Source organism: Eutrigla gurnardus, assembly GCF_963514095.1.
Source record: "Eutrigla gurnardus genome assembly, chromosome: 21".
In the NCBI taxonomy this organism is placed as follows: Eukaryota; Metazoa; Chordata; class Actinopteri; order Perciformes; family Triglidae; genus Eutrigla; species Eutrigla gurnardus.
Window position 1 is genome coordinate 7928550 of NC_139932.1, and position 25460 is coordinate 7954009.

General features: G+C 42.5%; 1 protein-coding gene across 4 annotated transcripts in view; it reads right to left on the reverse strand.

The window, feature by feature from the left end:
* Positions 1–28: 28 nt before the first annotated feature.
* The window catches only part of ppfia2 (PTPRF interacting protein alpha 2), a 139171-nt gene continuing 113739 nt past the window's right edge, over positions 29–25460 (reverse strand). The window contains exons 11-33 of one of the 4 annotated variants that reach the window (XM_084038230.1): positions 25222–25305; positions 24540–24671; positions 24366–24428; positions 23872–23963; positions 20779–20911; positions 19607–19824; positions 18215–18455; positions 16416–16445; positions 16169–16299; positions 15406–15587; positions 14768–14858; positions 11372–11453; positions 10424–10624; positions 8175–8237; positions 6949–6981; positions 6607–6782; positions 6387–6484; positions 6091–6266; positions 5561–5629; positions 4917–5073; positions 4628–4684; positions 3170–3207; positions 29–1353 (exon numbers count right to left, since the gene is read on the reverse strand). In XM_084038230.1, coding sequence (XP_083894356.1) covers positions 1342–1353; positions 3170–3207; positions 4628–4684; positions 4917–5073; positions 5561–5629; positions 6091–6266; positions 6387–6484; positions 6607–6782; positions 6949–6981; positions 8175–8237; positions 10424–10624; positions 11372–11453; positions 14768–14858; positions 15406–15587; positions 16169–16299; positions 16416–16445; positions 18215–18455; positions 19607–19824; positions 20779–20911; positions 23872–23963; positions 24366–24428; positions 24540–24671; positions 25222–25305 — 2559 coding nt within the window. In that variant the 3' untranslated portion in view covers positions 29–1341. Of the gene's footprint in view, positions 1354–3115; positions 3208–4627; positions 4685–4916; positions 5074–5560; positions 5630–6090; positions 6267–6386; positions 6485–6606; positions 6783–6948; positions 6982–8174; positions 8238–10423; positions 10625–11371; positions 11454–14767; positions 14859–15405; positions 15588–16168; positions 16300–16415; positions 16446–18214; positions 18456–19606; positions 19825–20778; positions 20912–23871; positions 23964–24365; positions 24429–24539; positions 24672–25221; positions 25306–25460 lie in introns of all 4 variants that reach the window. The other 3 variants (XM_084038231.1, XM_084038233.1, XM_084038232.1) reach the window with 3 other exon arrangements.

A 25460-nucleotide genomic window follows, 5' to 3' on the forward strand; every position in this document is an offset into this window, starting at 1 on the left:
CTAAAGAACAAATAATGTAGAACACTTATTCACTGACAGTATTTTCTTTAATTGACAATGAAAATTTGCTTGCTCACCACTTAGTTTTGATCAAAGTACAAGAAGTAATAAATAAAAAAAAATGGGCACAAAATAAAAATGATTCATTGTTCGTGCAAACTGAAGATGTAAAAAAAAACTAAAAAAAACGTAAGACTTGTATGAGCCGTCCATCAGAAATAACTAAAAGACAGATAACAGGGCTGTACAGTAGATTTACCCTGGAAACTGACAGAAACAAAGAGTTACACTAATGTTAGTCACAGCAAGCAACAGGTTTGTCATTAAATGTTACTTCACTTCAACATGGTCATATATACTCTACGCACACTATGGGCTAAAGCAGTCTGTCTTTCAGTTATTTCCGCTGTTCTGTTAACGTTGTGTCTGAGGGTCGGGGGGAGAAGGCCAGCTTGGCTGTGTGTTTAGTTGTCCGTTGTGTTAATGTATTGCCTGACAAAAACATACAGTACAACAATTGACAGGTTCTGTGAACGACGTCCTGCTTTCTTTTTTTTTTTTTGTTCTCTGAGAAGAAGTTTTGTGCAACTTCGGAGAGCAGTGGCATCTCGTTGTGTCCGTGGCTACTAAATAGTCCGTTGAGTTGATGCGGTTGTATCAAAGTGCTCGTCATGTCGTCCCAGTGCGTTGACATGTCCTCTTAAAATGCTCCTTTTTATGACAGCGAGCCCATAAGAAAGGATAATGAAGTCGGTGCCAGAAATGGGGCTCAGTGTTTTGTTGTACACCATTAGAGGGCGGGTTTTCACACAACATCAAGTCTCTTCCTCTCTCTCTCTATGGAGCAGCACAGGTTTATCATCATCATCAGCACAATGAAAAAATAAAACCATATGTACAAAATGATCTAGAGAGGGCAGGGTAATATGGAGACAGTTTAAAGAGCAGCATATATTAATCTATGGTCCACTAAATGAGGTGGCAGGGACGTTTTTTTGCACAAACTCTGAATATCTTTTTTTATACATAGATCAGATGTGTGTATATATTAAAAAATGGCATATTTATTTACAGATAACCTACACATCTCCTGTAGAAGAAATACACAGTACATTATGCTTTGACAAGTTACTGTACATGTAAAAGGTAGAAATGGTGACAACGGGGCAGCCTGCAGGACAGTTTAGCACCGGCATCTGGTGCCCATATTAGAGGGAGGAGGTGGGGGGTCAGGAAGGGGGGTCAGAGAGGAGAGCAGGGCTTCTTGGCAGTGCGTGTCGTCAGAATGGTTTGTTCCTCGGCAGGTTGGCCTGTCCAGCAGCTCCACTAGTTGATCTCCATTCAGAACTGTACCTAAAGAGAGCAGAATGAATCGTTTTATTTAAATCACTGTTCATGGTGCGGTTTCTAAAGAAAACATGAAAACACCTAGGGATTGGTGTTTTTCTGTCACATCCTTGAGAACTGTGACTTTCTCTGTGATTTGTAAACCATCTTGAAAAAGTTGAGTTTCAGGTGAAGGAAGTGAGAAAGTAGCAGTGGTGGTGTTTTTTGGTTGCCTCTATGCAAATCCTTCGCTGTATTCATTGTTGGGCGACATCTTGCAGCAGCTGGAAGCTAAGAATGTTCTCCTGTGTGTTGAAAGTAAATAATCAGTTTTTGTTTCCCGTGCATATGTACTGTACAGAATACAACCCTTTGGTCTCACTGAACTTTGCCCTGTATTCTGTCTTTCTTGCTATGTGGGAGTACTTTTAAAAATAAGCTGATGAAAGCCTTAGAAACAGCCCACAGGGTACCTCATGGGATGAGCAAAATTTTTGGAAACACAAAATGATGTTATAAAGATGTAACTAAACCGGCACAAACCTTCCCCCCTCTGCTTTTACTTCCCTTTATCTCTCCCCTGAGCTGTTGTTTATTTTCCTAACATTCTCAGCTGATCTGTTAACCCTGCAGCAGTCAGAGCATGATATCATTATCTGTCTACTGTGTCTCAAACCTCAGCACTTATGACTTATTCCTGAGGCTTGTAATGATGCCGCTCTCGGACTAAAGCCCTTTCTTGCCTGTTGTACTTACTGCAGCCCGATGCCTAGACCTGTAAATGCACTGATGGCAGCCTTACCTCCTGTAACGCCTGAGTCACTGTGTGAGTATACTGAGAGGTACCAACAATTAGAATCATGCAAGTGACACTACCAAACATTTTCATGCTGTTTTTTAATGACATAATAGTATGCCATAAAAAATCTTAGTAGAGTAAGTAATAGTATGTCGAAGTCTCAGTATAGCATAAAACATTTTTTTTTTTTTTTTTTACAAAAGTCATAGCATAATATGTCAAAAGGTCAAAGTAGTCTGTCGAGAAAAGGTCATTGCATAGTGTGTCAAAAAATAAAAACAGATTCTAAAACGTGTTGAAAAATTTGGAGTATACAATACTACTCCAATAGGACTCACTATGCTGAGACTTTTATATGACTGATATTATGACTTGTGGCATTCTACAGTATCATTTTCTTTTATTTATTTATTTTGGTGACATGCACTACTATGAACTTTGACTTTTTATTACTTTTTTATGGCAATTTGTCATTGTTATGACATTTTCACGAAAGACGATGCCGAAGTTTACTAAACTTGGGAGCCAATTTAGGGGGCAGGCATATGATTTACCTACCATTTATGGAGTATTGAAAAATGAGGTCTGCAGGTTTTGAACATAACCATCAGCTGACACATCTGAAGCAGCATTCAGTGTTTTGCTTTGCTCCTATTTGCTTCAGACTAGATGCTGCGTTCATGTAAATTAACTTTGTAAACTAGTGCTTGTTAAAGGTAATGAACTCATCATATATTTGAAGCAGATCTCCAAAGCTTCAACTAAAACAGACTCATCATCTTTTTTGGACAGACATGAAAGTGGAGACATCAGTGTGAGGCCATGTCTCGCTGCTAGCCCTGCCGTCTCCTGTCGCCTCATCACAGCTACCTGGCAAAAACGCTGCACAGGCGTCGCCAAGTCGACGGGACAAACAATCCAGTATCTGTTTTGAGTGCTGAAGAAAGCGGTGTATTGGACAGAGCGAGAAGTCTGTGTAGAGTTACATACAGCGTACAGTTTAAGGTCCCTCTCTTCCTCCAATCAGCAGGAGTAGGTTCTCACCGTGGAGCTGTCCAGCCGCTGCACTGCCGAGGGTCCGACTGTAGGGGGAGACAGTGAGAGGGAAACAGCTTTAAGTCTTGCTATTAAAACTCCTCTTTTCCAGCTTGAGTGTGAAGGAAACATGTGCCACAGGATTAGACTTCCTCAACGGTATGAGTGAGATCACAAGCAGAGCACTTGTACTTGTAGTATCGTCCTCAGAAGAGAAAGCCATGTATCACGCACTCAAAACAAGTCTTAGTTTTGAGTGGATAACGGCGGCAACACGATTTGAGTGCATTGTGGACGCCACAGACCAGGGAGTACAGAGAATAGAGACGGGGGAACACAGGAAGGCTGTTTCAGTGTCACCGGGAACACCTTGTTAGAGGAGAACACTGGCCAGAATCAGTGCACGGGGAAGGTTTCACAACTTGCATGGCAGAGTTTGTAAAGAGACGGTTGCTAATACAATCTGCATCCGTTTAAACGATCATTTCCAGTTCAATACAACTTCTTTGAGCTTCACTGTTCAGTCTTGACCTTGGAAACAGTAGCTGACTAAACAATCACTACTCTTCATGATTCTGATCCCCTTTAGTTGATCCTGACGGTGCAAAGTGATCGTAATCATGAATTTAAACAAGTTCCAAGACAACTGAACAAACTCAATCTATGTGATTCATCATTCCCATTGGTAGTAATAACTTTGAATTTGAAAGTTAATTGCTGATATCTGGGAATGTGGCAACATTGCTAGAATGAAGTTGGTGTAAAATACAAAATACAAATATGGGAAGTGCTATTTAGGAACTTTGTAGTTGACAATAGTAATATTTTGGGTGAAGAAGTAGTTGCAATAATCTGTCTTGATTATTTATACCCTGTCTAACTGTGTTTCTTGCCATGTCGCCGTTTTCCCTGATGTCAACGATTAATTTGAGTGCATTGTTGTCAGAACGAATGGAAATGATGGCCATAAGCAAGTTGTAATAAGTTGGAATGATCCTTTAGTGGAAACCTTTTTCAGCCAGCGTCCTCTTTTAACAGCGGAGGGATGTGGAATGACACAAACTGAGTTATTGAGACAGCCAAGACATACTGTTACCTATGTAAACCTCCTGATTCAGGCCAACTTACATAGCACCGCTCACTCAGCCGCCTTCTCTTTTGCTGCTTAATTACTTCAAGGGTCACACCAGCAAGCATGGGTGCTAATCCATAACTTGACGCACCTGGCTTTTACACCCAGGGTGACACGACTACTTTGCAACTTAACAAAACACCCTTGGAGTTGGAACTCTGAGATTCAAGAGTAGTCGAGAGAGAGAGAGGAGAGGGTGAGAGACCACAAAGAAAAGGAGAGATACAGCCGGACAGTGGTTGGCGGAGACCATGTGAAGAGGAGGGGGAGTATATGTAGAATAATAAGACACGCAGGGCCAACAAGCCCAGAACCCTCAGAGGGACATAGCTGACCTTGAAACCAATCCAAATACATGTCGTCAGGACTGTCATCCAGCGCCTCATAGAGGACTGCAGAGCAGCCGTCACAGAGTCGGAGAGAACAAGAGACATAGTCACAACACGGCGAGGAGCAGCGACTCCTGCGCTCAGGGTGTGCTGCTTTTAACCGTCGCTTTGCCTTTTGAAAATATCCACCTTTTAACAAATTCCATGCAATATCAAAATAACACCAAGACCGACATGTCTTCCTGCAATAACGACGTGTCAATGGATGAACTGAGGTGCAGAGACGGACACTCACCCTCAGGGGGCAACCTTCGGGAGTGACCAGACGTGGCGGTGAGACGGAATCCAGCAGGGAGCGTCTCTGCTGATCCTGGCATCATACTTATACCGTGAACGTCTCGGGGCGGGAACTGCCTCCTCCATGATGGACCTCGGAAGTCTTTGTCGTCACACTGATGGAGGGGGAAAATATCAGTCGCAGGTTTCAGGCCCAAATGTTAAAGATGAGATGACAAATGGTGCCTTCTTGCAAAACTTCTTAAATTAAATCACTGACATGAAAGGCTTTATGTACAGCTGTGAGAAGGTAACCCTACTCTGTCTATTTTCAAAACCTTTAGGATACTGGGAAATCTGGGTCACCATACTGTAAGGGAGAAGCTGATTTCTTTTGACTATTTCTGCGTCTTTAATCATAACTATCACAACTACTGTACTGCTGGGTATTTACAAAAAAAGATGTGAAGGCCAGTCAAACAAATCAGTCAAATCAAACATAATCTAGAGTCATTTTAATCTTGAAAGCGTGAGCTAATTCATTATGTTTAACCATCTTGAATAGAAACAGTGTTGGTAAAATTGTTCCAAGTGGTCCGAAATTACCAATAAACTTTGACATGAATATGGTGACATTAATGGTAAATAAATAGTTGAGCTCACCTCATCCAGTCTCCTGTCGGTGCCCAGCGCCAGCATGTTATTGTACTCTCGCTCCAGAATCTGACGTGCCTGAGGGGGGGGGGGGGGGAAAAACAAAACCACACATTCTGATTTCCACAAGGCTGGCTATTTTTAGCAGATTGGCAACAGAGGCAGCTGACACATTGCGTCATTTGTGCTGCATATCCATTTATACCTGAGTATAGATGAGATAAGCAGTGAATATTCACAAGGCAACCTGCCAGAGTGACAGTTGGCAAATCTGCATGTCCTGATTTAGGTTGGACCAGCTTTCTGAAGGCTGATACCAACATGCCTCTACTTTAGGACAGGAGCTGGGGACAGATGATGTTCCATATTGAGCACCTTTTAAATTTCATTGGTGATGCCATGAAACAATGTAAGGGGATTAAAAATGTTCCCCTTACACTGACGCTTTCCATATCCAGACCATGTGATTTAGATCAGATGTTGCTGACTAACAGCTTTGCAATGAAACATTAGACTATCCTAGTGTGTGGCTGGAGTACCTGAGTGTTTTGGTTGGGGATCTGGAGGAGCAGAGCCAGACTGCTGTAGTCAAAGTTGTCATCCAAGGCCACCAGAGCTCCGTGTACACCGCTCTCTAGCAGGATGTTGGCGTAGTCCCTCAGGCCTATGCTCTGCACCCAGCGGATGACCCGCTCATTGCTCCACACCAGTACGTCTGCAGACCCGCGAGTACAGAAATCCCCATTTTAAAGCTTAATCTCCTTTAAGTCAGTTGTAGCATCTTATTTTGACTTGCTAATACGTGGATTGTTTTTTGTATTCTGGGTGCACTTGCCTCTCATTTCATGCTGGCTATGCTCCCTGCGTCTCTCCAGTTCCTTTCTGTCATAGTTGAGCTTCTTCAGACCCATGATTCCATACTGTAAACTTGTTCTGGTGAAAGAAAAACACACGTATATGCCAACAAAAACTGAAAATATAATAAATACAATACAATATACAGACATTTGACTAAAACTAAGATTGCTTGTCTTTGCTGACTGTGTGTCCAGTACCTGTGGAAGCTGTCCACCATTTTGAGGTGCACCCTCAGGTCCTTCTTGGTGAGGTGGTCCAGCATGCGCGCGTCCACCAGGCACTCCATGAAGTAGCTGCGGTACTGAGGTAGTCCTAGACTGGGCAGCCACTCGTTCCCTATCCACTCGTGGTTCATGTCGCCATAAGCTAGAGTCTGATACAGAAGACACAAGTCAGTCTGTTCAGTCGGAATCTCACAAAATAAAAGCGATGTTAACGGTTTACTGGATGCATGTTCATGTTGGCTGTAAGATGTTTTCTGAAATAAACAACCTTTAATGGATAAATGCAGGAAATAACAGCAGGGTTTCCCCTCATACCTGTGCCCAGCTCCCCTCTTCAGAGTCCGACTTCTAATTGGAAAAAAAAAAGGGGAAAAGAAAAAACAGATACTTATGACAGGAAATGAATGCCCACTGGCTGTAATCTGATTATTCGATAACAAATCCTGCAGCTGCACCAACATGTCCTCAAAATAGAGCTGGCAAGAAACGCTAATCTCAACACACTGCATGCTGAGAGAACAAGGGAAACATCACAGTGCCGGATACACATGATTTATATCTATAAATACACTTAAATATGTTTTGTTACCCAAGGTTTGACCGTAGTGCTCCTACATCTAAGAGGAAGCCAGATGAAGGAACAAAGTTTCTCCTCACCAACCTCTTGCTACATTTTTACAAACCTTGTATAGTGGCAAGGTGCTTTTACGACATGATAAAAAAAAAAGTTACTGCTGAGGAACTTAAAAGGTTAATTTGGTCTCCAGGGGGGCCAGATGTGGCCTGGCAGTTTACCTTTAGTTTGGAAATAGGTTACTAACGGGTCAAAATGCAGTCCTGAAAAATGGCACAATATCGTTTGTTAGCTTATTACTGTTGGTCCCGAAGCCAGATAGGAGATAACACATTGGTTGAGATGCTTGTTTTCATTTGGACAAAGGGAGCAGTAGCTTTCGAATAATGCCTAATGGGGTAAGAGTCCCTATATGATGTAAGATCGGTATTTGTTCCTTTGAAATCGATTGATATATCGCCATAGGGTGAAGATACAGATGGAGTTATTTATTCAGCTCATGATCACATGCAATGATCACAATCACATAATGATAAATCTACTGAATGACCACAAATACTCACCCACCGCAAAAACAGATCACAATGACATAGCAGTTCAAATCTCATTGCAGTTGAAAGCGCTGGATTTCTTTTGAATGCATCCAGTTTAATCAGGCCGACTCTGACGCGCAAACGTTAAGAAGCTAAATGTGATGAAATAACTCTTAGAGATGTGGTGGTGGTGATATTTGTAACAGCACCACAGGAATAAACAGTCTAGCCCTCACATTTATAATGGTCAGTTGACTCCCATGATCAGCAACACAAGGCTTCAGGCCAAATCAGGAAAAGGGGGTTAAATTATGCATGCCTTCTCCATCAGTCACCACTCAGGTCCGTCTTCACTCACTCCCGTCGATATCCACTCTCACACATGACTGACAGAGAAAGGAAAGGCTGACGGTAAAGGACACAAGGGGACTGACCGTTTTGGAAGGGGCTGCCATGGTCTCCATCTCCTCATGGGTCAGCCATACATTGCCTGACGGCTACAAGGGGCAGAGCCCGAGAGAGAGAGCAGCAGCGGGGTTGGTAGTAGAGGTCCGGTAGGAGGGGCAAGCAGTGTTAAAGAAGAAGAGCAGCACCACTGTAAGCCAATAGTGTTATAGCATCACAGTCAGATCATGAACTGGCCCCCGGACCCGCCAGGGGTCAAAGGGCATATAAAAGAGGACAACAACACAACACAGCACAGAGCGTCCCAGTTTTCGGCGTACGATACATGAACAAGTGACGGACGGTTGCCATGCACGATGAGGAAGACCAAACAAATTAGTACAATTAACACCAAAGGACACACAAACACCACATAACTCATCCCTCTGCATCTGCAGTCGACACGCAAAAGGGGCAGTTCACTCAAATTAGAGAAAAGACACCTCTCAAGTGCTTTCGAATCCCAAGAACACGTGGTCAGTAGTTAATGGGGAATATTTGTTCAGTAGAAATTAGCTCCAATCAAAACTACTGACAGTGGATGCTATTAAATTGCGGTGGAGGCGGATATCTCAGCTATAGCTCCAAAACTATCTGCATGTCTGCCTCTCAAAAACACTTTAAGTAATTGAAATAGTGTTTTGATTTGTTATTTGTGTGAACCGACCCTTTATTCTGTTGTAGCTGCAGTGACTGTTCTGCAGTCACAGGACTCCTAACAGCGGAGCACTCCTTCACTGCATGTTCGAGGGCAACCTGGTTGTAATGGCGGCGGTAAAGCCACTGTTTCTTTCCCCCCTCTCCCTCAATTTTCTGCTCGACATACACGTCAAACCATATTTACAAGGTCAATTAACCCCCCCTCTTTAAAGTGTGGGGGTCTTAAATGCGACAACAGGCGGTGGGCCCCGTCACAGCTGAGGGAGTTTGTTATCAGGCGCGTGGAGTTGCATGCTCTGTAATGAAAGTTTCATGAGGTGTGGAAGGGGAGCTAAGTGGTAGATGAGAGGGTGAGGTAAAGGGGGGGAACGGGGGGGGGATGAAGTACTGCTAGTGTTATTTTACGAGAGAACACAGGAAAGAGCTCATGAGTTCAGACTACCGCATGCATTGATAGTATTGTGTAGAGACTTTAATGCAGCGACTTTAATGAAGACTCTCTGCCGGGTTTATACGACAGCACACCTTCTCATGTTGGTAAGATGTATGGTTTGTGCTCCTTCAGTATAAACATAAGTGCTCGCTCCGCAGTGTGAACCATCCCTATCGTTAAGGAGCAGCACAGTCCTTAGAGACTGTATGCAATTACCATGACAACAGGGAGCTATGGAAGCAACTGTGGTGTGTGGAATAACTGGAGAGCTAAACTACAGCTGTTCTACAACCCGGGCCGTCACCGACTCCCACTGTAATGTTCACTCTTCATCACAAAGACTGTAGGATTTCAATGCGCTGGGTGTGATTATAATGGCTGTGTGTGCCCGTCACTCCGCTGTTGTCACACGTCGACACGCGTGTCGTTCAGGTCTGGAGGCGTTGTGCATGTAAGCAGAGAGGATAATCAGTAATACAAACATTTTTCAGAGCTGATCTGGAGGCAGAAATGATCTTATAAATGTTTAAAGTCTGGCCAAATAAAAGCAGGAAGAAATAATGTAAAACAGTTACAGGAGTCAGAAGGGTGATGATAGCCCTTCTTTCAATTGGAAAATAATAATAATAATGAGCTTTCTTGACTTGAGTTAAGCATGCTAGCCTTGCTCAACTTTCATTTTTGCTCAAGGGAATCATTTAGCATTTTGGGATAATTGCATATGGGCTTTCTTGGTGACGCTAATGTTGAATATGAAGCTGGAACGAGCAGCTTTAGGGCTTAGTTTAGCAGAAAGACTGGAAACGGGGAAAACAGCACAATTTACACAGAATCCCTCAAATTATCTGTTTTAAACTGGTGTTAACTATCAAGTTTTTAATGTGCTGGTAGACAGATATTATTTTCATACGAGTGTGCTTAATCTTTGTGCTAAGCTAACAAGCTGCTAGTTATTTAAGCTTCACATTGAATGGGCAGATATTGAAGTGGTTTTGATCTTTCTAATTTTCAGCAAGAAATATGTGTAATACCTAGAATGTTTTCAATATTAAAATTGTTGTCTCCTCCCCCGATCAGCTCAACAAATGCTTGGACAACTAAAGATCCAGTCTGCGTGCATGTTCCCATATTTGCTGTATAACTCACGGTTCTGGAGGTGGGCGGGGCAGAGGGGCTGGTGAGGGAGACCATTTCCTGGATGGCCAGGCGAAGTTTGAGGCGGTGCAGAGGGTTACTGATACCGATCTCCCTCTGGATCTCCGTGTCGGATAGGGCCGACATGATGGCGCCGCTCTTCACGTTGGCGCGGCACGCCGCCACGTACCAGGCCGGCATTCCCAACCACAGCTTTACCACACCGAGAGAAGGGGGAGCAAAAACAAAGGAGCATGGGATGTGAGTGAGTTTGGCCAGAGTGAATGAGCAATAGCTATTTTTCAAAATATCCTGTTGGCCATTTCAAATACAGTGGACATAATTTGGTTTAATTCATTCCATTTTTACTGGGTCACAGAACAATATTTTGTATTCCTCAAAAATATGAATGCATTTTCCCCCCCGTAGTCATTGCATGGTCTTCACACTCTAATTAAGTCCCTTGAACACCGTCAAAAAACGTCATAATAATGTGTCCCCAATAACCCCATTCAACAGTATCAATAACTGGAACATTGTGGCTGTAGGTCATCCACTGAACATCAGGGGGCAGTAGTGTTTCTATAGTTTGCCTTTTACCTCAGAGGAACTGAGTGGGTGATTCACTACAATGATTTATCAGAAATTGTAACAGTATTGTTGTGGTTTATCCAGGATTTAGTTACCAAAGTTTAATACTGATTTTTTTTAAATAACTCATAATTGATCCTAGCAAACCAAAAACATAACAATCAGAATTACTGTATATTAAATGGCTTGTGTCATCAAGTCAAATATGTGTTCCAGTGAAGTAAATATGAAGCTCCTGAGCAAGTAGAAATCTAAGTAAAAATTTTGGATCTTCACATACACCGTAACTACTATGCAGGTTAGTATATTTGCTATGGAAAAATCCCCTGTTTGAGACAAAAAGATCTTCTCAGGACAGTGACTACGTACCTCCAGCCAGGCTACAACCGTAGGACCGTCCCATTGGGCGAAAGGTAAACCCTTTCTCCTGGCCTCCTCCAATAGCTCGTGTCTGAGGGCGGGGACAGAGGAGACCTTGCATGAACGCGTGTACTTGTACACCAGAATAAACATAACGTTTTCTCACTCTTATACAACGCTCTCATACATTCTCTCACAGGCTCGCTCCTTGTCACAAATCCCTGCAGTCACAGCGTTGTGTGTGAGTGTATAATACATGACAGGAGGGTACTCAAACACATTTTATCTCCTAGTCCAGCCTGTACACTAAGAGCGTTGAAAAGGGCAGCGTTTTATCGTTCATCTCTTCGCTGCCAGAGAGCGACGCAGACAAGCGCACAACTCAGAGATGCACACTCTGACACACACACACACAGGTTTTGTATTACTGAACTCATGAGGGCATTCACCGACTGCATTCATTCCCAAATCCCTAATCCTGATGTTAATATTCTCCCTCTCACACACCTACAGTATTCATGATCTTAAATTCACTGCAAGTAGAAACTACGACCAGGCCTGTGTATCAACAGTGTTAAGGAAAAAAAACAAATCTATTTAACATTTGAATGATACAGGTGGAAGTTAAGGCCATTAGCTAAGTGCTACAGCAACAAAACACATTTAAAAACCTATAATTACGTGGTCAATCTGACCCACTTACATTTTGGCACAATTAATCCATGCACGAGTCGTAATACGGTCTAACTGGATTTAAATACAGATCCAGATCCAGGTGCAGATAGAAATGGTGTAACTATTTAATTAAAAAAAAACACATTTCAGAGGATGGTACATCCTCAGTGGAGGTGCTCTATGTGCTTACAAACACAGGTACACCTGGTTGGCACTGTGCTGTCAACCTGGACACCACTTTGCTAATCTAAGCACAATTACCCAACTCACTATTCTGCTGACGGAGATTGTTCTCACACTGATACTAACTTTTCTGTACGTTTTTTTTTTTTAGCAGGTGGTGAAGTGTAACATAAGAGGGCTGAGCCGTATTTTGTTTTGCCTCACTTGCCGGTGCCATTATTCTCACAGCGATGTGAATTGCACCTCATCAACAAAGAGCAGTGGCTCCTGGTTTGTCACGCACCGCTATTTGTATTGTGCTGAATCCTCCCACACTCGACCAGACACGTAGAACAGCCTAAAAGCGCCCGACAAACAGGGGAGAGCAAGGAACACACTCGCTCTCACACCCACGCACCAAAAACAATGCAGTTCTCGTTCTGTTTAGTGAACACATTTCAGTGACAAAAACTCAGAATCAACAGTGCATTCCCTGAGTGTGTTGTCAAAGAACTTCACAGATGAAAAGAGTGGGCTTCGTAATAAACATGGTACATGTAGCACTCTGAGCGTTGAAGGCCTCAGTACAGTGAAAGGGCACTTAAACACAGCATACATGGCGCACAAAAGCCTACAGGTGACAGAGGAAATGTGTTCATTCAAACACGACCAGGTACATTCACGTTTGTTTTTTATCTATCCAGCACATGGGGGGGAGGGGGGAGGGGTAGCTCATGTTTTATGTTCAGGTCAGGTCTAATGCATGGAGAAATATACATCCACTGAACATAGCTGGGGAAAGGGAAGTAAGGAAACAGTTATGAAAAATCATACAAACAAAAAGAACATTTTGACATTCCCATAACCAGATATTACAGCTGGTTATTCCACACAAATAGATAAAGAGACACATAGAAGGAGAGGAAGACATTCCGGGTGTTACAAAATTGGGCCCCAGTTTTAGCGACATTCTCAGTCCAGCCATGGATGCAGCTGCCATTGAACTGTAAAAAGGGGGGGAAGAAACGTCTTCAGATGGTAAATGAAAAAAGAAAGAAAGAACGCAATGGCGTCATCAACAGCCATGAAGGATAGATAGATACACATATAGATAAAAGAGACGTCGGCTTTGGCACTGGTCTTTCGGGAGAGGACGGATGGCGGGACAGACGGGAGAGATGGCGGACAGGGCAAAAATGGCAGAGACAATGGTCATACCCAGGAGGTCAGTTACACATCCTCACAACTTACCCGCTTTGTTAGAGTCAGAGGATGATGAGAGGGAGAGGAAGGGGGAGAGAGGAGAGAATCAGAGAGCAAAGAGAGCGACGGGGAGACAAAAGTACACAAAAGTTAATGAGTTAATAGGCAGTAAACGATACGGCTCTAAACAAACACACGTACGCTCACACGCACACACACGTCTCACAATGGAGGACATTCGTTTACAGGAGCATCTGTAGACCAGTCAAAAAAAAAAGTCATTTTCTACAATGCAGTCCTGACCACATCTCGTGCAGCAGAGGAAATGAGAAATGCATTGAAACACAGCAAGTACCCCACCCCCCCCTCCATGGCCTCACATTCAAATGCTCAGTTACATTCAGATACTCTTCGTTCCCTCCCGAGGAAAAAACAAAAGAAGAAGAAGAAAAGAACACACACGCCAACAATGAGAACCACGGCGGTATTGATCGATCAAGATGCTGTAATGGAAAATAGTGCAGGCAGCTCGAATGGCATGCAGTGTGGAGGAGGCGCCAAGATGCAAGGTGGAGGTGTGGCCTTAATCCCGGAACACTGCTATGAAGGAGTCAGTGCAGTGGAAGAAAAAACAACACATTTGTCAACATACAACAAATACTCACTATTGACTACATGGGAGGCAAAGTTATTCATCATGGCAACTCAATGTGCACTTCGAGCAAATGACATTCATCATTTGGCGCCGGGGCATGGCAAATGCGCGCATACACACACACAGCACACACACACCCGCGCACACACATTCTGCTGAAAGATTTGCAAAGGGGGTTTCCCCTTTTCCTGCAGGGCAGAACACACCCGATCCGACTGCGAGTGTAATCTATGGGTGTTGTGTTGGGAAAGCCGTCTATAACTCCCAAATTGACAAAGTAGCGTTGTGAGATTAATTGGGTTTTCAGCCCGGATCAATAGACTGACTTTGGCTCTGTGTCTGAATACAGTGAGGCTGATCTCTGCTCCTGGAAACTGATCCGGCTTCTGCTTTTTTATCGATCTTGCTCTCTGGTGTGGGTTGTCATGGTATTGCACACAGTGCAGTCCATGTTTTTATGGGAGGGGGTAAAGGTAAACACAGGAGCTGGAGGTCTGTGTGTAAAAGGTCAGATACTGTAATGTAGCGGTGAAAGGCAGCTAGAAGACTTCCAAACACGATGCTTCTCTTTTGTATGACCATAAACTGAATATGGCCATTTGTACAAGCGGATATATTAAATGGACCCCGCTGAGTGTGTGTGAGAAGACCCTACTAAGGGACTATTTGGATGTCTGCGACTTAGCGATGTTGCCAGTGATGACACTTACTTCTTTTTCAACCGGCGGTCCTTCTCAGCCTGAGTTCCCAGTTTTCCCACCCCCATGTCCTGGCCTGCCATGTCGGGGTCAATCAGGGTCGCTGTGAGAAGAGGAAGACGAACACAGGATCAGTGAATACAATTGATATGGTTTGATATAAATAAACACTTCACTGTCTCTATAAGTGTGTGTATTTGCCTCTGATTTACTTCTCCTAAATGTGCTGTTAGGATTTAGGTGGTGTTGAGGTGAGTATGCATAAACAGATTTACTGTTATGTTATTACTACCAGTAATAACATAACCCTGAGTTTCAGTGGGATCATTGTATATAACTCAAAGCAGCCATTCCACCCTGCCAACAACACAAATTTGATGTTGGGGGGGTTGGTACAAGTAAATCTAAACTGTGCAAATAAGGTATTAGTAGTGTAACGGACCGTAGATGATCCGTGATGCATACAGATCCCCCGCCACAGTTTGGTGCACATTTGAAGCGCGGATTGATCATGTGTGTCTAAAATAAAGTTTTACTGCCGATTGTTCCCTGATCCCTGAAAACGCTACATTGTGAACAACAAATCTGTGTTGAAGTCAGCATGAGGAGAGAGAAACCATCACACCATCAACATTGCCTCCAGTGCCCACCTTGTGGATCTACCATGACATGTCTGTGTGCCATATGTGCAAGCCTGCCCTTCTCCTTCTTGCCAAACAGCCGTCCGATGGAGGATTTGATGCCCTTCTTCTTCGGCTGCTTGTGGAGGGAGTCTTGGCTGCTGGCTACACTACTCAGTGCACTGGCCTCAGTCTCCAGAGAGGACACGATCCTGAAGACACACAGAAACACAAAAAAAACCCTGTTTAGACTGCCATTAATAACCTTTGGAAAATATAATGTATATGCGATAGATAATGAGGAGTTCTTAGAAGTGGGCTCACCTATACATACCTCAATGTATATCTCATAACTTGGAAATAAGTATGCTCTGTTCTGTTCTTTTTTCTGCTTAGTATCCTCAAAGTATTTGCTGCTTTTCCCAACTTTTTAAGCTCATTTATCAAAGCCGATTACTGAAGTCTCATCTAATAACGTTGCTACTGCCTGTGCTTTAAATTTGAAAAAGTAGCCAGATTATCTTGAGCGTGCTTAAAAATTATGCATGGCAAAATTGCAGCTCAATTGGAAAGCTTCTAGGTTTCATCCAAAGCAAAAAAAAAAAACAGACGACTACGCCATCGGAAAAGCAGCACATCAAGCTAACATTTCACAAGAAAGAATGTAATTTGCATCCAAGATGGAGAGGCAATCAAACAAAACACCTCCGCTCCCGCAGTTGGTAAATGAATTAAATGAATAGTGGTATCGTCACAGGAAGTCCAAACACACTCTTAATGAAAATGCACCTACCCTCGTGCGTCATTGTGCGAGGAGGCTGGCAGTGTGTGTGTCATTCGGACGGTGCGCGGCGTTGCAGGAGGGGATGTCTCACACTTGATGGTGGCCTTGTCCTCGTGGCCGTCCTCGTCCACCGCGGCTATCTGTGGGACGAGGGCAGAGAATGGGACATTAGAAGTGACCCTGGGACACCGGTCGATCACGCGTTCATGCAGGGCGCTGTTAAAGCAACCTTATCGTTAAACTATACTGTGCGTACCTTTCTCCTGTGTTTCCTCAGATCACTGGGCTTGTGGGCAGAGAAAAGAACAAGACAATCGTCAATATCCACGTGTTTAACATGGGACAAGAAACATTTCCATCTCGGTAATTAATGAAAGACTATTGGCTCATTCAAATTCATATCATACACCATTAGATTACCCAATACCAGAGGATCAATTCACAGATCAATACGGGGGAAGGATGGGAAAACAAGTCATTTGGCCCATCAATACAAATCGAAGCCTTATTTCTTTAAAAGCCTCTGGGTAGAGGACACATTACACTCGTCCCATGTTCTGGTAGGTTATGGGGGCATATGTGAATATTTTTATTTTCTCATTCAAAAAATAAATAAATAATAATCTCCTAGATGGGCACATCTGGAGTGTTTCAGCCTCGGGTCAATGTGGAGGGATTTAGAGGGCAACTGAGCTGTAAAACATATTATTATAAGATATCCCTTTGAGACCTGGGTTGTATGATGACAGCTTACAGTGGGAGACCGTTTCTGTCACGACATTCTCTGCACGCTAAGTTAATGCAGCAAGCGTTAAAAATTAATGTCTGCTTGAGCTATACTGCTCAACATGCTGAGATCCTCTACATAAAACATGGCCAGAACAGTCGGCGCCACCTTTATATGCTTCCTTCTTTCTTCATACAAAAATGACCCTGACCACTGGTTGCAACAACCACCAATTAACACCTCCACACTGGCTGAAATATTCTATATACAATACATTTCTCTACTTGCTTAGAGTGGTACGGTCTCTAAAAATAAATCTTAAATCCCTGAAAGTACACACTCAGACAGAGCATATACGACAACTCTAATCAAAGGCTGCCGTGTGATGCGAAGACAGCAAATCCCTTATGGCCGTCAATCACAGCACTTCGGACATAAACTCGGAGACAGAGGGTCGTTTTTGCAATTCACCGCCTCGTGGAAAGCCATGTCATATTTCACACTCGCAATATGATGGTCATCAGTCATTTCATCAGTGTGATATCTCAGACACTCCTTGTCTGGATGAGTTTAAACCCGGTGACGTAAGACATCTCGATACTGCCTTCTCAAAAAACAATCACGATTGCAAAGGTCATATGTAATGGAAAATATCCACTGATAGCATAGATTTTGAAAGAAGACTTTAAGCTGCTACTCCAACAAATTGATTGCATAAAAAAAAGTCAGGCTCAAATGTCCTCATCTGAACCCTGATGAAGACCTACCGACGAATCTATCTATAAGGAAACTGGACGTTTTGTAAATGAACAAACCCAGGAAGTAATAATCAAAACTACCAGCTGCTTAAAAACACTTCACCGCTGCCTAGTGTGTTTTCAGCATGACTCATTGAACACACCACTATTGTTTTGGACACCATTTTTGGATGGTGGTGTCAAAATAGTTAGTTCAGAACTATATTTTTGGAAAATGTCCAATTGAATCACACATTACTGCCATCACGTGACACAAAGAAACAATGTACTCTTCATGACCTAAGTCAAGACTCACTGATAAAGCACAGAATGTCTACTCCAATAATATTTAAATTTAAACTATTTTTGTTTTAAAAATAAATACTTTTAAGATTGCAGAACTCCAGAAATTGTTCTAAAAACAAACAGTAATGAAACGGACAGCATAGCTGTTTACTGGATCACTATTCATTCTTATACCAACAGCTGCTCCTCTAACAGTGAAAATGAGGGTCATTCTCTTGATTTGACCTACTCTACTTCCAGGGATGAATATGTACTTGGAGGTCTACATGTGGGAAAACAAATTACCAGTGTCATGACCCCCATGCGCTCCATATCGCGGGCGGGGCTCCGAGGATCAAGCTTGGGGGTGGAGTGTCCGCTGGGTGGGGAGGAGGAGGCCAAGGAGGACGCGGTGGCTGAGGCAGTAATGGAGGCTCCGTGATGGTGCATTCGAGCCAGGTTGAGGCCCTCGAGGCTGACACTGGCCACCCGGTTCTCGATCTCCTCCGCCCGTAGCTCCGTCGACTCCTTCTCCTCCTGGATCAGCCTGGGAAGAGTTGAAGGGAGGACATGGGAGGAACACTCAGCAGTAAGTGTCTTCAATTCATAGAAGATGCAATATGTAGCGAATATACAACCACAGCTACATCCAATTTCCAGCTCGACTGAAATAGAAATTTACTCTTTATCAGTATTCTTGCTACATAGTTTAGTTTGTTTGGAGTTGGCTTTCTGTAGATAAGCCGAACTAATTCCATTAAATACCTACAGTATGAGGCGAACTAATTACCGGCCAAAGTGAGGAGATAAAAATGCTCAAAGTCAGATCATTCATTTTAAACAGGATTTTACTTTGTAATTAGCCGAGAGCTCAACTGCTTGCACGATAACTATCTGCCATCAGATTTGAATTAAATCTTCCTGAAAGAAATATGTGGCACGGTGTCTATTGATAGGGATGTAAATTAGATAAGACCAAAAGTCACATTAGGAGGAAGAAATTAAGAACTAAGTGGAGTGGTGCTCAGGGTTATGAATACTTATCAGCACAAGATAATTACAGCATTAACAAGCAAGCTGCAGATCACATTTCCTGAAACATTAACAAGTCAAGTGTTTGGCTTATAGACAAGAATTGTGATCTACAGATGCACTAAAAAGACAGAGAAACCCTTAGTATGAGCTTGAGTCGTGCATCAAGCCTTATTTCAGCATATCTGGGGGAAATATGAGTCTCTAAATCCTACTGATGAAAAGGACAGATTAAGGCTGCAGGAACAGTTTCTCTGTGATGCTATTATCTGCTTCTTACAAACATGAATACAAACTGTTACTCTCAATGGAACGTGTTTAATACTACAGCAGAGTTTGGGAGGCGTACCACTTAAGAAGTCAGGGACGGTGATATAAATAGGGCAAAGTTAAGATACATTCCTAAAATGTGATGGAGACAGAGTTATCCGTTAGAGACAGGGCTTAATGCAACAACAGGATATCACCCCAAGGTCAGAAACGTTTCGAGTAATCTGCAAAATGGACTAAAAAGCCCCAGCTTTCCGGGACCCGATCTTTAAAAAAGTGCAATACTTGATTGACAGCAAAATGGATTAGGAAAACCATAAGTAAAGGAAACAAATCAATACGTCTGAGAATCTGGCCCTTTTATTTGAAATGAATAATGTAGTGCGTGTCAAGTACCGAATCTCCTTGTTGATTGCGTCCAGCTGCTCCTGCAGCATCATGGCCAGAGTTTGTGCATCAGAGTGGCCGCTGGGTGAGAGCAGGTCCATGGAGCTGAACATCGTTTCCCTGTCATCGTCGTCGATGTCCGACATCTCCGTGTCGCTCTCGAAGTGGTGGCCTCCCAGAACCCCGAGCTGCTGTGAGCGCCATTCGTGTTCCCCCAGGGATTTAGCCTGCACATAAAGACGGGACATGAATAGAAGACTATAGAAATTCAGATTTAATACATTGAAAATCTTTAGGGGAATGAAATAAATTTCTTCAGATACTCCAAAAAACATTTTCTGTCATTTAATCAGATGTTTTATGAAAAGATCTAAGCCTATGCAGTCCCTAAACTATCACTCTGTAGGAGACATCGTAAATTAATTGATAACTTCAATAAACAACCAGCATCATAATCCTCTAAAATAACTTATATTGCGTCTGTACACAATCAATATGGTGGGTTTATTGTCTCCTAACTTTAATTTAATTTAAAAGGGACACCTTTTTCCATTGGAACAGCGTATATGATGTACAGGTTACTAATATGAGCTGGACAGACGTGATCTTATCCTGTGAGAGGCTAGTCTGGACCCATAATAATAAAATAAAAAACGCATGCTACTATAAAATGAGATGAGGCGAGCTGATGAGATACTGAAGCCCATCTATTCTCTCCTGGTGATAATCTGTTTCTCCCATTAAAAACATAAAACCTACGCCAGCCCTGATGCACTGTGACAAGGACTCTGGCTCATCACTAAAACTGCACAAATGGGAGGGTCTGACCAATGTATGAGTGACTGGCATCACCTCTTGTCTTTATCTCTCCCCACATAGGCTATACTACGGTTCAGTTAAAAGTGCCTTAATACAAATTGAACATAATGCAGGCTTGAGGAATTCTCAAGGGAATACATAGACAAGCTGTTAATCAGATATAAGCACCCTTACCAACGGTTAATCACATTGCAATACTGGAGACTTTTAGCAGCCTCAGGGTTCTCGGGAGATGTCTACCGGGTGCGCCGATTGCCTAAAAACTGCCGATTTCCAAGTAACAGCGGTAAAAGTAGAAACTTTTGTTTTACATTTAAGACACAGATGGATCGAAGGCAGATAAGTAATCCTCCGAGGCTCACCTTGGTTTCACGCAGACCCATTCGTCCTCTCCTTGGCCGGCGGATGACCTTGGCTGAGCGGTAGTGGTCCGACTGGGTTTCAGCTAGCGATCCCAATGAGAATCGGAGCTCGGTTGACGTGTCCAGATGAGACCTGAGGGACAACTTTTATGAATAATAGTACATCTCAAGATACCTGGTGTGTGCCTCCACTAAAACATCCTCTGGACCTCATATAAAGAAGATGAACTGCATCTATGAAGGGGATTATGAATATGGCGTCAGATCAGTCTCTACAAAAAATATTTTTCAATACACACACCAAAGTTGTACATAAACAACAAAATCAACATGAAAAAATAAGGTTAGCAAATGTATTTCTAATGCACACAGCAAAAACATACCTGGATGTTGTTATATTCAAATAGGCCTGTTGAACCTGCATTTACAAGCTGTAAATTAATTATAATTACCATTTAATGTAGTCTTTGGTATGTTGAGGTTATGAATGCTTACTACGTTAGCATGTGGCATGCAACACTAGCGTTAGCTAACAAGTTTGCTATATAATGCTTATAGACAACCTCGGTTCACGCGCTAGCTAGCCACTACAATATCACAGTAACGTCATATAACATAACTTAGCCGGTAATTCAATACCAAACTTCCTACATGTTTACATACATGTAATAATTAACTTGCTCACAGCAATAGTTGCTTAATCGACAAGCTAAGTAGCTAAAATGAATGAGCCATCTTGTTTAGTGTAACGTTACATTAACAGCCGGCTGAGGTCAAATAACATTGCATAACAAAATCAAAACCGCCAATTGGTTAATGTGATAGGTCCAATCTCGCAAGCTAGCTGCCTATTTACTTAAATGTTTTGCTAGCATCTTACTTTATTGCACATATTTAAACAGGTGGCTATTTGTAAGTGAGTTGACTTACTTTTCTGACGTTACTTGGATGACATTATGGCTCACCTTAGCTAGCTAATGGTCCTAGGTGTTCTATTAGCAATAGATAGCCAACGTTTTTGCTAACGTAGCAAGCATTCATAACTCACACACAAGACGGTTATTACTTCCACTTGGAGCGCCATTACAACCCCGCTAAATCCTGACCTGTTCATAAGCAGACCAATCAAATTAATCCACTCGCTTCTATGCTCACGTGATTGGCTGAAATGGAAGGCGACATCTGATTGGCTACAGATAATTCCCTGTTGGAAAAAAGTGTATTCATGAGCATTTTGTAAATTCAGGTTCAACAGTATGTAGCTATATAAATATAACTACGTCCAGATATATAATTGTTGAAGATTCCAAATACTTCTATTATATTTATACAAGAGACATAGTGTGTGCATCAGAAATACATTTGTGAACTTTTGTTCCATTTATATCCTTTGTTTACATTAAAACATGGTTTTGTGGGGAGTCATTTATAAATAAATCAGAAAATACAGAGTGAACTATTCTTTTTGCATTCAATATTTAGACTGATCTGACTCCATATGCAAAAGATACACAAGACATAACGATTACGTGGTAATGTTCACAGTAATGCGGACAGTAAACCAAACAAATCTCAAGATTTGGTACCTCAAGCCTATCTAAAAGTCTCAATGATGTGATGTAAAGTGTACTTCTTGAAGGATCAGTGCTCATGCAAAGGGAAGCCAGAAAACATCCGAGAATAGACACGGACAGTTCAGTGATACCAGTGTTTCTAACAATAGTGCAGGATATTGTTTCATCAGTGAGATCAAAAAACAGGAATGCCACCGGAGAGAGTATATCTGCTTTCCAACATTTTATGTGCTTCCTGTTACATACACAAACTTTAACGCTAAATTTGGACCTTTTACTTAATCTCTACTGGATGTTTTCCAGTAAATGTTATCCAATAACAAAGTAATAGAGAGGCTTCCTTAACTACATGAAGGATCTGTAAAATATAAGGCACGCAGACAGTTGGACGACTTCAAGGTCAAACCTCTTTTTCAGAGTCAACCAATCGTTTCTTCTTGTTATTTTGACGCGACTCCAAGTTTGTGTCCAAATACTGACTGATGTCTAGACACAGGCCCATCATCCAGTTGCTTAATTGTCTGTGTGCTTCAGAACTCCAGTGAGCTGAATCTAATGTTTATTTGGACCCAAATCTTAGAAGCACCAAACTGGCTAAAACTCATTTATTTTCTCTGTACAGATGAGCATGGGCATGCTGACACGTAGCTTTAGCCTCAGTATATCAACTGGGTGGCAACATTCGGTTCTGGAAAGTGAAGCCAACGCAAGAAGTGCCTTCTTTCTAATGGTCAGCAGGAGGCGACTCCTCTGGTTGCAAAAATAAGTCAAACTGTATAAAAGCCTATGAGAAGCCTACTTCTCACTTGATTTATTATCTCAGTAAACATTGTAAACATCAGTTTATGGTCTCATGGAATTTCAAATCTTCTCCAATACAGCATGAGTATTTAGTAAATTATGATCCATTTAGAGTCATATAGATGATAAAGCAGGGGAAGCTGTATGGCGGGGCTACCTTATGATTGATTGGGCGCTACCACAGAGTTATCCAGGATGGCAACAGCCAAGATGCCGTTCTCAAGGCTTCAAAACTGCAGTCCACAATGCAGGATGGATGATGTCACGATGACTACATCGACTTCTTATAGACTGTCTACACACTATGTATATATATTTAAGATCCCTTTTACAAATTTCCTGTTATACGATGTGTAAGCTGGAGACAGTGTTTTCAACAAGCTCATGGAGAAATCTAGGACGAATTGTTTCAAGGGGGGAAAAAAACGATGAAGACAGCATTTAGAGTTGTAAATGTGTCATTGTAAACTGCATATGTGCCATGAAATGACAAAAAGCTTGAAGGTATCTAAGGGTGGTCGGGCTCAGGCAATTTCATAAGTTCAAATTTCATTGGAGAGTTTCAGGGTCCAGTGGTTTAAAGTCATACAGTATATGGCTTCAGTGTTAAAATGTTACTGGCCTGAAAAGAGTCATATAAGTCAAACCTTAATACACACATGTACACATACACACACACACACACACACACACACACACACACACACAGCCAACCTACCGTGACAGGGTGGGTTCTGTGAGGGAGCCTGCCCTCAATCTGAATTGGTCCAGCTCTGATCTCAGTTTGTCAATCTCCTCCGCCAGATGTGTCTGGACCAAACAATTGGACCAGATGTTATTGCAGGACTCGTCCATGATATTAAACACCACAAAGAATGATTATCCCAGTATATCATCATACAGTAGTCATGTCAACACTGTGGGGCTGATTATCTTCATGTTGCTGAATACTAACTAACACTGACACTTTCTTCTGCTCTCCATATTGCATGGGAAATTCATCCCATTATCCTTCCCCGTGTGGCTTATGAATATTCAACTGCAAGGTTTATTAAAAATGAAAATAATGCCAACAACCAATCTCATTATTTTTCGATTAAAAAGTACTTTAAATTAGTATTATTATTCAATTAAAGCAACCTCATGTAAAATGCAGGAGACTTCAGGAAAAAAAAAGATGTAATCATCATTTTCTCGATTTCCATAACCTACTTTTTCATGGATTGAATCCTCGTACTGTTTTCTGTAACCTTCCGAGTCTTGGATTAACAAATTCTGCAATGAAATAAAAAAAAAAAAAAGGTCAAAGGTCAGAAAATCCTGACAGCCTGACATTCATCAGACAGAACTGACAGGTTTCCATCGACAACGGCAGCCATCTTTAACCTTCTCTTCCAGAGCTGCCATTCTCTCCTTCAGGTGGAGCTGAAGACGCTCGTTGGACTCCGTGAGGAGTCGGTCCACCGTGTCCGACAGTCGCTTGTTGTGCTCTTCGTTCATCTTCTCTCTCTGCCGAGCCTGGAGGGACGAGTGCACAATGGAAATATTGTATTTCAATGTCATATCTGATATTACGCCTTCACTATGTTTGCTGTAAAATGATTATTTTAAAGCATGCTGAGCTACGTTTACTTGTGTGTGCCCCCTATAAATAATCACTTGCAGATGTCTACCAGTTGTTGCAGGTCTGAGAGATGTTTTTCTGTCATTTTTTGATAGATTTCTTTATTTTATCTTTTTTGTTAGACGTGTGCATCCTGCTTCGCATGACTCCAAGTAGGTAAAACCAGCTTTTTGAGGTTACAATCATATTGTCATATACATGTTTTTTACATTTTGGGACGCTTCCATGAAATGTGACTTTGAAGATGCCAATGTGATGTAAAATCAATCTTACATCGTTGACTCATTTGTGAGCCGTTTTACAAACCATCCTATCGCCGTAGGGTGTGAGACTTGGTCTCGTGCCAGTGGCGATATATCAGACATGTTGTGAGTTGCGTTCGCCTCAGGCAGGAGTGGCGGCCTGGTTCGCGCTGCCTGGCGCGACGCCTCCGTGATGACTCACCCGTAGCAGCTCCTGGTTCTTCTCCTCCAGCTGGCATTCCAAGTGCCTCATCCGCTCCTCGATGCTCCCGTGACGCTCCTCCGCCTACAGACGGATCACAGCATAGACAGGACAAAAAGGGGGGCACGATGATCGGGGTGTTTGGCAGCCTGAAGGGCAACAAAGAAAAAAAAGCAGTGGCGACGACACAAGCCAAAGCCTCTACCCCAAACTCAAAGATGGATGTCTAACATTTGGAA